At 41.5% G+C, this 14883-nt stretch overlaps 1 protein-coding gene across 9 annotated transcripts in view; it reads right to left on the bottom strand.

The window, feature by feature from the left end:
- STX8 (syntaxin 8) overlaps nucleotides 1–14883 on the bottom strand; it is a 152813-nt gene that overhangs the window by 132559 nt on the left and 5371 nt on the right. For 6 of the 9 annotated variants that reach the window (XR_014788327.1, XR_014788326.1, XM_084838363.1 and 3 more), the window contains exons 2-4: nucleotides 14185–14284; nucleotides 10627–10721; nucleotides 9643–9753 (exon numbers count right to left, since the gene is read on the bottom strand). Coding sequence is in view for 7 of the 9 variants with exons in the window: in XM_084838363.1 (XP_084694489.1) it covers nucleotides 9643–9753; nucleotides 10627–10721; nucleotides 14185–14284 (306 nt within the window). In the remaining 2 variants the exon portion in view is untranslated. Of the gene's footprint in view, nucleotides 1–6274; nucleotides 6532–9642; nucleotides 9763–10626; nucleotides 10722–14184; nucleotides 14285–14883 lie in introns of those variants that run through there. The other 3 variants (XM_084838368.1, XM_084838367.1, XM_084838362.1) reach the window with 3 other exon arrangements.

Below are 14883 nucleotides of genomic sequence, written 5' to 3'. Positions count from 1 at the left end.
TAATATGTTTATTAGGCCAACTCAAAGATCACAAAAAGTGTGCAAGCATTCTTGTAGCCTTGTTAAATCAAAGAAATGAAATCCTATGTACATTCAACTGAGAATAAGCTCCATTAACTTTGGTGGTGCTTTACTTCTAAGTAAACATGCACAGGATCAGGCTGGCAGCCATTTAAAAATATCAGCATTTGTTGCTGAATAGAATTCTCTTTCCCTGGGAAGGATTTTAACACAGAGAACACCAAGAACCGCCTTTCAGAATCCCTGGGAAACTGAGTTCAGCAACACAGAGAAGTTTATGGTTTTTCAGTATGAGAGGCACTACACCTGCTGGCTAAAAATGGAACTTGCACAAAACCCCTCCAGACCCTGTCCTAGAGAGAGAGCTCCAATTTAACATATGCCATGCTATGAATCAGGTATATTCTCTCTCAATTTTGCCATCTCTGAAATATTAGTTTTACTTACATTTTTTAAAAGGTTGCCCTGGCATAAGTGCTCTGTACTTGAGCCAACAATACTCACTCCTCAGATGCATCAAATGTTTGGGGTGCAGAAGGAGAACATGCCTTCCTTCAGACATCACCAGGCATCCATGCAGGGTGCAATGTTCCAACAGGCCATATGCACATGAAAACCAGTATTTGTAGGACCATGTTGTACAGTTAATACCCCAGATAAATATTCAGGAATCAACCACAGGATTTGGGGCTATGCACATTGGGATTTATGCACGTTTATTCTAAGCTAATATTACATCCTCCCCGTGGACATCCAGTGAATTTGGAAGCACAGGAGGCATGTCAGGTAGGCAGGGAGGGAAGGCACACTCCCCTCTTCCACCATGCAACAGATATAATTTGAATCAACCTTTCCTTACATACTAGAGCATGACTATGCTAGCTGTGCTCATTAAATCTTTGTTAGGGACCTTATTTGATCACTAGTGAAATGGCACAAAAATGTAGGCTTCTGGAGTGGTTGAAACTCTGGGTTATTCCCATATCAAGATAACTTGAATTTCCACACAAACTTCAGAGTGCAGATGGAATAAAGAGCTATGAAGCAACTTCTGATTTCATATGATGTTTTCTAGTCAACCTCCTCCCATGCCCTCCACTAAAAACAATGGACACATTTTATACACCAGTTAATTGGCCCAACCAGTACTTTTTTGTACTGATCTAAATTATTCAGATCTAATGAGGCAGGTAGGCCCTGCCTTTGAAAGCTCATACTACAGTGAAATAGTCAGGCTTTAAGATGTTAGAGTCTCTCTCATTTGGCTTTTCAGCTGCAACATACTAGGACAGCAGTTCTTCTGAAATCTAAATTATTTTGGGTCCCAACTAATATGGAAGCCTCCAATTTTGAGGAATCTAAAAACTGATCTCCAGGCTTACACACAACACAGAAAGAATATCTATATTAAAGCCAATATTGTTAAGCTGACTATTCAATTGGTTGTTGTTGTTCAGTCGTTCAGTCGTGTCCGACTCTTCGTGACCCCATGGACCATAGCATGCCAGGCCTTCCTGTCCTGCGGTCTCTCCCAGAGTGTGCTCAAGTTCATATTCATTGCGTCGGTGATGCTATCTAGCCATCTCATCCTCTGCCGTCCCCTTCTCCTTTGGCCTTCAATCTTTCCCAGCATCAGGGTCTTTTCCAGGGAGTTTTCTCTTCGCACTAGGTGGCCAAAATATTTGAGCTTCAGCTTCAGTATCTGTCCTTCCAATGAGCACTCAGGGTTGATTTCCTTTAGGATGGACTGATTTGATCTCCTTGCAGTCCAGGGGACTCGTAAGAGTCTTCTCCTGCACCACAGATCAAAAGCATTGATTCTTCGGCGCTCAGCCTTCCTTATAGTCCAGCTCTCACAACCATACATTACTACTGGGAAAACCATAGCTTTGATTAGACGGACCTTTGTCAGCAAGGTGATGTCTCTGCTTCTTACTATGCTGTCTAGGTTTTCCATAGCTTTCCTCCCAAGGAGCAAGCGTCTTTTAATTTCATGGCTACAGTCACTGTCTGTGGTGATCTTGGAGCCCAAGAAAATAAAATCTGTCACTGCTTCCATTTCTTCCCCTTCTATATGCCAGGAAGTGATGGGGCCAGATGCCATGATTTTAGTTTTTTTACTGTTGAGTAGAGTTTCAAACCAGCTTTATTCAATTGGTAAGCTACTATAAATGACAACTTTGCCGGAATACTAGGAACCTAAAGGTCATTCAGTTACTTGCCTGTCTTTAAGTAAAATTATCCACAATTAAAAGGATCCAGAAAGACTAGTTTGTATCATTCAGATTATTACATGAGAAAGCAAGAAGGACCATATTACCCAACAATGCAGGAAATAAATAAATAAACAAACAAATATAAATAAATATATATTTATACCCCGCCTTTTTCCCAGTACTGGGACACAAGGCGGCTTACAAAAACTAAAACATATACAATTAAAACATATGAAAATATACAAAAGTTAAAATATAAATTAAACAATTAAAATTATATTAAAACATTAAAACAACATACATACATACATACATACATACATAATCCAAATGGCTTAAACTAGAAGATTGTTCAATATACTATAGTGGGAGAGGGGGTTTTGTTTGTTTTAAGAAAAGCCACCAGCCAAACTTTCCTAAGGGACATTTCCCAACTCCCAAAATGATAAACCTTCAAATTAAAAGCAACACTCCCAACAGAGGCCCGCCCCACTCAAGGTATGTTTTTCTAGCCAAATGCTCTGCTCCAAAATTCACAGTTGTGGCCCCACTACCTCAAATGAGAATTAGCCTTTGCCATTTATAATGCCAGTGTGAAAAAAGAAAAGAAAGAAAATGTAGGGTCACAGATTCAACCCTAGCCGTGGCTTCTAGTTTGGCTTGTGACAAGTGACCAACCTGCTGCTATTTTTTTTTTTAAATCTTTCTGACATGTTTGGGAGTTCCCTTCTCACCCAAGAGAGCCCACTTCCTCCTTCCTCTGATCTTCCTCTGTTTCATTTTGGCAGTGTGAAGATTAAAGCTTATCCAATTAGCCACCCACTGCTTTTGCCAAGTTAATCACTTAAATCTTTGAAATCGTCACAGCACAGTGGAGTGTGCAGATAGCTTTTGATTATAGGAGCAGATTTAACTAATTAAAAGGCTTAGCAATGTGCCCAAATATAAAAGATGTTGGGGGGTTATAATCAAGGGTTGTGCCTCTACTTGACAAACAGCAGCTTATCTTCCCAAACACATTGTTTCACTGGTTCATTCTTATGAAAGTTCCCAAGTAACACAGATTAGTCAACCAGACCTTTGCCTAGACCATGGCCACACATTAAGGCTTTCAAGCCTTAGAACAATCAGCAAGATTGATTTTTAAACAAAACTCAGGTCATGTGACATTAGGCTGTGTGATTAAGCACATTTTCCCTTAAGGATATGACAATATATTAATAATCTTTGAAGTGTTTTGAGAATTTCAACTTGGATTCACAAATGGTTACTAAATGCTATTTATAAATCTTGAAAGCCACTTACAGGGGACTTAAATACTCTACATGGCAATATAGTGAATGTTCCCATTTTTCACTCCAGGGTGCTGCTTTCATGTTATTTGCTATGCTAACACACACAAATAAATTCAGATTACTGAAATCCGATGGACTACTATATCTCAGGGGCTTGGGGTAAGGGTTTCCAACATTTAGTATATATACACACATAAATGTAATTCAAAAGACAGATAGATATTAAATATCCTACCTGTAGCCAGCTGAGTGCTTGGCACCCAATGCCAGCTACAAGTAAAGCTTTTCAGCAATTCTGAAAGATGCTCAGCTCAGGATCTGTCAAGTCTCCACTGAAAAAAAAAAGCTCCACAATTCTGTGGTGGCTCTGTAAATAAGGGAGGTTTCTGGGAAGATAATTTTAATCACTACTTATGGCTGTTGGTGTTTCTAAATTTAGGAAGATACTAAATTCCTACAAGGGACATACACCATATCACCATCCTCTTTTTAACTTTAATTCCCACTTTCACTAGAGATTCATTGAATTCTCAAAGCAACAACAGGACTCACTGAACACCCCTTCTCATAACACAAAGTGAACATCGCATCATCTCATTGCCATGACCCACTATATTGTTCCACCACTCCACCTCTAACTTTTTACTTTCAGCTCAGACTGTAGTGGGAAGTTTGGTGTATTGCTGAGGGAAGGAAGTTGGCCTGTCACAAATATCATCCTTGCCAGACTGGGATGCAAGAGGAAGTTTGGGGAAACTGAGGTAATAGGTTGGAAGCATCTCCATATTTCCCAAGCTATCTGCAGGGACATCTGCCCCAACCATTGCTACAGGAAGCTAGAGATGGGGCCCTAGGTGAGTAGATACTTCTCTAATTGCATTGTGAAAGCCTTGCTCTACAATCCCACTCTTGCCTTTAGAAAAACATGCATTATTAGTTTTGCAGGAAGGTTGCATGGGAGCTCCTTTTCCCTTACTCTGTTACAGCATGTCCATCCCCATTTATTTACAACTTTATTTATTTAGGGAGCAATCCTATGGCCACTAGACACTGTCTAGAGGGCCGTAGGATTTTTTGGTTTCTGGGAATGAAGGTTGGAGCCAGCACCATAGCAGCCATGTTACACAGCTTCCTATCCACCGCACGGCCTCCCACTCTAAAGCTCCCCAGCTAGACAAGCAAAACCACCTGTTTAGTCAAAAATGTAGGGTGGCTGGAGCATGGAGGCGATCCTATGGCCTCCATGCTCCAGCTGCTCTGCATTGGATAGTTATCAACCTCCAACTTCGGAGGCTGACGACTATCTGCACAGGATTACGCCCTTAAAAGATTTGTTGGTAAGAAGTCTAGCAAAGGGATAATTTCCTCCTCTGAACGCATTTCCTCCTTTGCACCATGGATGCAAGGCAACTAATAAGACAGTGGGCAAAAATAACACCTTGCACAATTTCCAGGCACCTCATCTTTGCCCTTCTAAAATTTCTCTGGATGGTTTCTGCCATTAGCATTCAGTGTACAAGACTGTGCACACAAGATCCCTTTCCCAGAGGAAAAACTACAATAGAAGATACATAGATATTGCACAATTAATTGAAAAGCAATGGAAGAAAATGTTTTGAGCTGAGAGAAATAACCCTATTCAGGCAACTATGCAAACAGCACAACCCTTCTCATTATGGAGAGTGGTGTCCTAATTAAGGCTGACAATGCTGGAAGGTAAACTGCTTTGGCGCCACATAAAGCAATGCTCTGATCTATATCACAGCCCGAGTTGTCACTTAAAATAAGAATTAGAAGTACTAAAGCCACTGTACCACGCCAAGAGAACTCCCATTAAAGCAGTTTTCAAAGGATGCAAACTCACTGAATGGTGACCAAACATAAACGGAGATTAATTTTGAGAATGCCTTCACAATTCCACACCATGAGGACAATAAGACATGTGATCACTGATGCAAGAAGGTTAATGAAGGGGATGGCAGCATTGGCGTGGGGGAGGGTAGAACAGACTTCTGAAAATGTAGGATATACTTTAAGGATGGATCAGAGAAAGAAAGGTGGCACCACCATACACATGCAGGAAGAGCAAAAGGTAATGCCTACTCACACATTCAAAATAAAACCATCATGACCCCACTACACACACATGCATGGCCACAAGACATCTATATTCTGAAAAGGGAATTACAGAAATTTGGCTTGTAATACAAAATATGTGTTTCTATAATTCTAGACCCCCACCCCAAAGGGGTGGGCTCACTAGCTCAGTGGCTAGTGCATCCAAAGGGAAAAGCGAAGGGATACAGACCTAACCAAGGACAAGCTGAAATGGCTTTTGTTTTCAAATAAGGTAAGAGTTATAGCTTTAAAGTTTCTTAGCTGGCCAAGAGAGATCCATGACCACCTCCATCACCACACACAATTCTAGTACCAAGCAGGCTTTAGCTGTTTTTTTTACAATAACAGGTCCAGTGTAATATTTACAGTCAGGGCCAGAAATATTGGAACAAAGATAACTGTTTTGGCAGTTGGCCTCTGTACACCACCACATTGACGTTGAAAGGAAACACACCCAGATGGGAGCGAAGTCAGGACTTCCAGCTGTAATTCAAGGGGTTTGACAAAAGTGGGGCACTAACCATTCAGGAAGGACAGCCAGTGGCATACACACACACCTATCGGGGGCTCATAAGTAATGGAACAAACCAACATCATTTCAAACTTAAGGATCACCTTTAATACCTGGATGAAAATTCTTTGCAGTCAATCACTGCCTGAAGTCTGGAACCCATGGACATGACCAAATGCTGAGTTTCCTCCCTCAAGATGCTTTGCCAGGCCTTTACTGCAGCTGCCTTCAGTCTTGTCTTCAGTAAGTGAAAAGCATGTTCTATTGGGTTGAGATCAGGTGACTGACTTTGCCATTGAAGAACATCCCACTTCTTTGCCTTGAGAAACTCTTGGGTAGCTTTTGCTGTATGTTTTGGGTCATTATCCATCTGCAATATGAAGCGGCATCCTATCAGTTTGGCAGCATTCAGCTGAATCTGAGCAGAAAGTATAGCCCCATAAACTTCAGAATTTATCCTGCTGCTTTGATCAGCAGTCAGGTCATCAATAAACACCAGTGACCCGGCTCCATTGGCAGCCATACATGCCCATGCCAGAACACTGCCTCCACCATGTTTGACAGATGATGTGGTATGCTTTGGATCATGAGCTGTTCCTTTCCTTCCCCATACTTTTCTCTTCCCATCATTCTGGGACAAGTTAATCTTGGTTTCATCAGTCCAAAGAATCTTATTCCAGAACTGGGAAGGCATTTTTAGGTGTTTGCTGGCAAAGGCTAATCTGGTCTGTGTGTTCTTGAGCATTACCATTGGTTGGCACCTTGTTGTGAAGCCTCTGTATTTACATTCATAAAGACGTCTCTTGACTGTAGATGTTGACAATGACATGCCTACCCCCGCAACAGTGTTCTTGACCTGGCTAGATGTTGTGAAATGGTTCCTCTTCACCATGTGCAGAATTCTGCGGTCATCCACTTTAGTTGACTTCCATGGTCTGCCAGGCCTTTTGCTGTTGCTGAGCTTGGAAGTTAATTCCTTCTTTTTCAGGATGTTCCAAACTGTTGTGCTGGCCACTCCACTGTTTTCGCTATCTCTCTGATGGGTTTATTTTGTTTCCTCAGTCTAATAATGGCCTCCTTCACTCACATGCACACCTCTTTGGACCTCATGTTGGGAGTTCCAGTGAACAGCTACCAGATGCAAATGTAACACTCAGAACCACCTCCAGGCCTTTTATCTGCTTGCTTGGTCATGGGGTACCCAGGAAACAGGCCACACCTGGCCATGCAGCTACTTGTCAGCCATTCATTCCATTACTTATGAGCCACCAACGATGGGGGGGGGGATGCCACCGGCTGTCCTTCCAGAATGGTTCGTGCCCCACTTTTGTCTCACCCCTTGAATTACAGCTGAAAGTCCTGACTTCGCTACCATCTGGGTGTGTTTCCTTTCAACTTCAATGTGGTGGTATAGAGGCCAACTGCCAAAACAGTTATCCTTGTTCCAATATTTCTGGCCCTGACCGTAGCTTACTTTTGGTTCAGAAAACTAAGAATAAGAGGGGAAAATATTTTAAAACTCTAAATTTAAAAGGAACCTTGCTTAAGGTGCAATTTGCATTTCTGTGGCCTCCGGAACAGATGGATGTGCTCAACAATCATATGCTCCTCCTGCTGGTGGTTCAGTAGTACTGATTTTCAATATCCCAGTGAGGAAACATTTCACAAGAAAATGTTACTAAGACTCAATTTGTGCTACTGCCGGAGCATACAATAAACAACAACTCAGCTCAGACATTCCATCAACATTGAAGCCACTGCCTGACTGATTTCCCATGCTCAGTTAAACTAGCTAAAAGCAAAATCCAGCACACAACACAGTTTGAAGGATTTGCACTGCTTATCAGGGGATTACAAGACCATGACACAATTAATGGATTAGATATTCTTCCACCGTTCTTCTCTCAGCAACACAGACAATCCAAGATGCATTTTATCCATCTAAAATGTCTTAAGTTATGTATATATTGTTTAACAATTCCAGACTTCTAGAGAAAGGGAGAGCTTAGGCAAATCCAAACTGCCTCCAGCATAATTTTTTTAATTCTATCACTTCAGGGCAAGTGGCAAACGTTTCAATATAAAAATTTAAATATATCCATTCAATATTACTAGAGGATATATTAGGCCATCAGTAATAGAAAGGTTACATCTTGCACTGATTTGCTTGACCAGTACGACTACCCGTCTTCTTTCAAAATTCTATTGCCACTGGCTTTCTTAAGGCACAGATCTTCCATAGTCGGACTGCTAAGCACATCCACATAGCAAGACAAATAGAAGCAATGCTACAGAATTCCAATGGCAGATAGCTTGCAGCTCTAGATCACATGGCTTACTTTTTTCTAATTTGCCAGTTTTTCTTCCCTCTTTTCTGTGTCCTAACAGAATGTCAAAAAACACAAAGCCACCCTGCCTAAACCCAACTACGCACAGCTGCTTCTTGTCTACCTGCTTCACTCACCCCACACATCATTTCACACATTCATTCCGATCCTTGCTTGCTCCTTCCATGGTTATTCCTACTTGAAGTTCTACCTAGTGTGATTTCTGTGCCCATTTCTAAATCAGTTCTGCTAAAGTCTGCTTTGGTTGGACTCTGGTTTTAAATCCTATTGACTGTGCCCTCGCTGCTCAGAAGCCTCTGAACTCAGAGGCGTCCAAGATTCCTATGCCCTGCTGGGCTGAAGCTGGCAGGACAGGAGGAAAGGCGGAGGCGACCTTTGCCTCCCTGTCCTCCGTCTTTGGCAATTTTCACTGCATGGGCTTTCCAGCCCGTCTAGCAAGGGTGCTTTGGAGGGGGAGGGAAGGAGGCTGGAGGAGGCTCAGGATATCTTTATCTTGGCCTCTCCAGTCTCCTCCACCAGAACACCCCCTTTCCTCCTCCTCCAAGGTCTCTTTTCCAACTTCAGAGGGCAGCTGGTGTGATTCTTTCTTTGTGTGTTGGCTGTGAGGGGCTGGGGGAGGAGGGTCGGATCTCTGGCTCTCCTTTTGAGGTTGGAGCACTGTTTCCAGCCTTGAAAGGGTTTTTCCAAGCACTCCTATGGTGCCTGGGATGCCCTCCTAGGGACCACAGGATAGCTCCCTCCGACAGTAGCCAACTCAGGTCTTTTATTATGACTGACTTGGATGCAACCTCCTTCCCTAATGTTTGGCTTGCTCCTCAATGCAACATTTGGCATTCAATCTGGCAAGCCTATCTAAGAACCAGCAACAGCAACTACAGTACTGTGACAATGGGCTACACATAGCCACTACAATCTTCAACAGTGTTTGATATGTGAACTGGCCTAGCTATTTATAGAAGGCATGAAAATGACTATCATGAAGAAAAGAGAAACTGACCAAATATAATGTTCCTGTAAATTGAGCAGGTGGGGGTCTGTGCACAAATAGGGCACAGAAACATGGATGCTTCAGAGTTGCCATCAACACACAGCTACTGTTATGCACTGCTCATTTAAAAGTGGCAATACCATACCTTACAACATCTGGTTCTGTGCCTTCATTTTTGAAAGATGCCTGAAGCTGTCTGTGCCGTGTGAGAAGGTTATCCACTAAGTTCTGCCGTCTGTCCCCTTCAAGTTGTGTTCTGCAGCAACTGGGTTAAGGTTGATCATCAAAAAGAAATGAGTAAAATGGCTACAACTCCTGCTTTAAGTATTAAAAACAAACAATAAATCAAGTCATCTGGAAATGCTGTATTCATCAAGCTAGAAAGAACCACACACACACACACACACACACCCCTATCAGCCTAGGAAGTAGTATGTTAACTTTAGATGTGAGAGACCCACGTTAAATTATCTAATTCTGCGATGACTAAATAAGGAAATGTTAAGCATCACTGTGTAGCCATGATTTCTGCCCTCATCTTAAAATGTGTGTGTTAGTTTCACAGACTTGTATAATACTGGGCACATGGAAAGTTACTATAAAAATGATAGTCGCCTGTCCTCAACTCAATACCCAGAACAGATCACTAAACTGAGGACAGATGGCTATCATTTTTATAGCAGTTTTCCATGTACAAAATATTTTACAGTCCTTACCTCAAATTTTATAACTCTATAAAACTTACACACCCTGTTTAAACAAAGCATAGTAGATGTCATAATGGCTCTTAATGGAAGCCTGATTTATTTAGTTACCTAAGACTAGTTATAATGCAACCACATGGGCATAGCTTCCATGAAGATGCCCACTTAGTTACATGTGTGAAGTTGGCCCTAGTCAGATCAGACATAACAATTGCTGCATTTAGTTAGGAGTGCTATGGTGAAGTGCTTGCAGGTACATAACAAAACACCTGATATAAAATAAAGATTGCAAACATTTCCACATTTGGGTTTTCCACAGATTGTTCAGGATCTTCAAAAACCACACACAGCTGAACCAAAATAGAATGATGAACCCATTCTTCTCTCACTGGCCTTCCAGGTATCACAACTGTTTACATGGATACATCTGACGTGTTGATACAGAGTGAAACAACAGGTCCTTCAGACGATCAGTTTTTTCTTTGAGATTTTGCAACAGTGACCTGATGGCAACATTGAGCTGAAGACAGACAGGGTGGGAGAGAAAAATAAGTGAGCCCATCTCAAGGAACTAGCAGATGAGACCATCCAAAAACACATAGCCAATAAGTAAAAAAGCAAAACATAGCTTATTTATTCCTCCATCAAAGTAAAGAATTGTCACCTACGTAGGATTGTTTAAAAATCTATCAAGAACTCCAGGTTGCCAAACTCAAAGCTATACATACAGACTATGTTCCTGCTGATTTCCAACTCCAATATGGCATTTGCCTCTGTTTTGCAATGTTTCTAAAAGCTTTCAAAAAAACCAATGTATGTGTGAAAAAGGACGCTTAGTTGTACTCCATGACTTTGAAAAAGGTCAGTCAGCTTAGATAATTTTTTCCATTTAGGATTTATTCATTCATTCATATTTCATTTCTATACCACCCAATAGCCGAAGCTCTCTGGGCAGTTCACAAAAATTAAAGCCACAAGTACAACATAAAACAATACAAAATATGAGAGCTTACAACTCATCAATTCACCAAAGGACAGCAGTCAGTCCTCATACCATACCACAATGCCAAAGAGCCTCAGTTAGTCCTGGATAGTCAAGTTGCATGGCCCAGTGAGGAGACGCAACGATTTCAGGAGCAGAGCATGACCAGATGGGGGATGCTTCTCACCCACAGTGCACTGTGCCTTTGTGGGGAACCTGGGGCTAAGTCATTCATCAACAACCTAATTCTGGGTCAGGATTTCATGTTTACTTGAGCAGCTCCCTTGCTGCGATCTATTGAAAGTCAAAAAGCAGTAAATTGTGCAAAGGTGGCATAAACTGACAGTTAACCCAGCCCATGTCCAGGAATTCCGATGTCACTATAATCTAAGATAATGAAGCAATGTGATCCATTCACAAGACCTGTCCCAGGCTACAATTCACTGTGAATCAGCAGCTCCCATGGCCATCCAGGGTCTTGTAGCATAAGCATAATATAGGTGTATGGCAAATTCATGAACGTCCCTGCACTAAAAACATTTACTACGGAGTAAAGACCCATTGATTTTAATGGGATTTCCTTCCATATAAGTATGCTTAGGAATACAGATCAACATTCTGTTGAGGACACGATCTACCAGAAGACACTTCTGCAAGACAAGACTAATTTCACCTACAAGATTGTTGCACAAGCACTTAGCTGGGCTCTTATCTGGCTGCAATTCATAAAAAAGGGAAACACTCTTAATAGATGATGTCTAAGTTAATTATCTAACCACTTTTTTTAAGTATACTTTTTATTGAGAAATGTTTCTAGTTTTCTTATGAGTATATAGAAAGACAGATAGTCAACAAAACAAAGAGAAGAAGACGGGGGGAAAGGAAAGTCCGGGAGCTAATCACCTTTTTAAGAGAAAATGATTATTTTTCTTTACGCCCTCCTTATCTTTTGTCTCTCAGTCCCAATGCGAGTAGAATTGCTCTCTTTTCTCAATGCATTTTTTAAAAATGTTAAGTACACAAAAGTGGCAAAAGCCTAGACAAACAAGACATTGCTGACATTTCCCCTACTTGGCAGATATGGTAGAAGGACATATTTCTTCATTAAAACTTTCCCTGGACACAGACAACATGACTGATCTGCTGAGTGTTTTTCAATGTCAGCCCATAACATCAGTTGTTATGGCAATAAATATTGCCATCGCTGGAAGTCTGTTTACACTGCATTCAAATGCTGGCTACTTACTTGCTCACTGAGCAAGTGCCTCCAACCTACTAACGCACAACCATGGTATTTTCTCTTTGTAAAATCGTTTGTCAAATTAATAGTGCATTTTGTATCATGAGACGCAATTCTTACAGTACAGTAAGAGCACAGAGGAGCATTAGGTGGTCTTGACACAAGGCACATGGCTGCTCTAATTACAGATTCCTTTCTATGGAAACAAGCCCTCAAAGCACTGAAAAAGTTGTTGTCCAACAGGAGGAAAAAGGGTCCTGAGAAATAATTAAGCAATTCTGGGACAGGGGGGAAAAAGCCATCCCTGGAAGAGGATCGAGGTAGAAACCATACAGTTGCATTTAAAAAGCAGCTGACTTTCCTCGACTCCAGACGCCTGGATCTGAAGGCTGTTTCACACAGCAAGCAAGCTTGCGACACAGCAAAGGGCTGATCTCGTCTGATCTCAGAAGCTAAGCAGGATCAGCCCTGTTTAGTACTTAGATGGGACACTGCCTGGGAATCAGGCTTCCTACATTGAGCAGGGAGTTGGACTCAATGGCCTTGTAGGCCCCTTCCAACCCTATGATTCTATGGAGGTACACTAGTGATACAATGGTGTTTCCCATAAATACTTAAATATGAATGAGAGAAACACATCCACATCCACTTTTCGGTACTGAGGTGGATTCTTGCCTGACAAGCAGGGCTTCACTTCCCTGTTTCAAGATTAATGCCATGGAAATGAGAAGCTCTGTTCTATCCCAGCACTGGATTTGTTCTGCTGCTGCTGCTGCTTGCCTTTGCCAGAAGTCAGCCAAAGCACTGACTTGACTGAAGAGTAAACGTATGTCCAACAAATGTCCAGAACAATGTTCCATCACAATGATCTTTTGTAAAGTGCTATGTCCATACTCTAGAGCAGAGGTGGTTATCCTAGATCAAGGACACCCTCTTTCCACCTGATATAGTGCTAGGATACAGACTGCTAATGAGGCAATGAAAGCTACCCTTACTTTTTTCCAGAAATACGCTTTCCAATTTTTATCCCACTCCATCATTATGACTCAAAGCAGGTAACAATAATTGACAAAAACAACGCAAGGAAAAAACAGAATACAATACCCAATTACTAATCTCTAGAGGCAGTATCCAACGCTACCACTCTGCTTATGCTGTTGACATAGTGCTAATGTAAGCAACCCCTAGCACAACAGTAATAGCGTATGCTGGCACAATGGATTTCCACAGAAAACCCGTCATGCCAGCAAACGCTATTGGTATTCCATTAGAGGTGGCTTACACAAGTGCTACATCAATGGCATAAATGGAGTGACAGCATTCAATACTGCCCTAAAAGTCAAATCTTATCCAGTATTTAGGCTCTGAGAATTTGATGAGCCTCTAAGGCAGCATTCCCCAACCTGTTGTCCTCTAGATGTGTTGTATTATAAATTCCTACAATAAAAAAAAAAATCTTGTTTGCATCCTGAGAACCTGTTGCTCGTCTTTGTGCTATGTTATAACCCTTTCACCCTCAGCCAATGCCCATGCTGGCTGCAGATGATGGGCGCTGTAGTCCAACACATTTGGGGGACAAGAGGTTGGGGAAGGCTGCTTTGAGGGCAGGGAGCAGCACAGTCATGAGATAGCCACTAAGAACACCGTTCAATGGATTTAGCACACTGCTCATTCAGTGAAGATGACATTCTATGTTGCTCCTTAAGGACTGTCACAGAATGCAAAGCAAGGGAAGAGAGTGATCTCTGAGGTATACGGTACCTTAGCTGTACTTTCACCATTCCTCTGATACCTGTTGCGTTCTTGAATTTTTTCAGCAACCTCTTGGGCAGTATGACAAGTAGAATCATACATCGACAACCTTTCAAAAAAAGATATACTGTTAAGCAATTTATACACACTTCTCATTTACATTTTCATATTTACTATTCATCAGAATCAATTTATTCAATCTCAGCTTTTACTACTGGCTCTCAGCACCATAAAGAAGCCTGCTTTAACGTCAAATGTATTTATCTAGTTTGTCTGTTATATTTTTATCTGCCCAATAACAAATGTTCTCTGGGTGATTATAAACAGTTAAATAAAAAAAAAATACAAAATGGCAAACAGCACAGGAATATACAAATATAGAGCTATACAAGAATAGCCATAAAACTGGGTCTCTAAAATGTCTGGGAGGAAAAAAAGGCACTGAAAAGATAATAATGGAGATAATAATGAAATCTAAAAAAGATTTGCCTGGCACTGAAAAGATGATAACGTAGGCAATCAAGGAAACTTCCTTGGGGGAGGTATTCCATAAACAGGACGCCCCAATGGAGAAGACTCTTTTTCTTATAGCTACCTGCCTAATTTCCTTCAGTGGACACACCCCAAGGAGAGGCTCTGAAGATGACCTAAGGGTTCAAGCCGATACATACGTGAGGAAACATTCCTTTAAAGGTCAACACCAACACT

Source organism: Heloderma suspectum, chromosome 2 (assembly GCF_057233095.1).
Source record: "Heloderma suspectum isolate Gila_16-S chromosome 2, 16-S_ref, whole genome shotgun sequence".
Classification (NCBI taxonomy): Eukaryota; Metazoa; Chordata; class Lepidosauria; order Squamata; family Helodermatidae; genus Heloderma; species Heloderma suspectum.
Note: the sequence above shows the minus strand (reverse complement) of the source record. Positions and strands in the feature narration are given on the sequence as shown.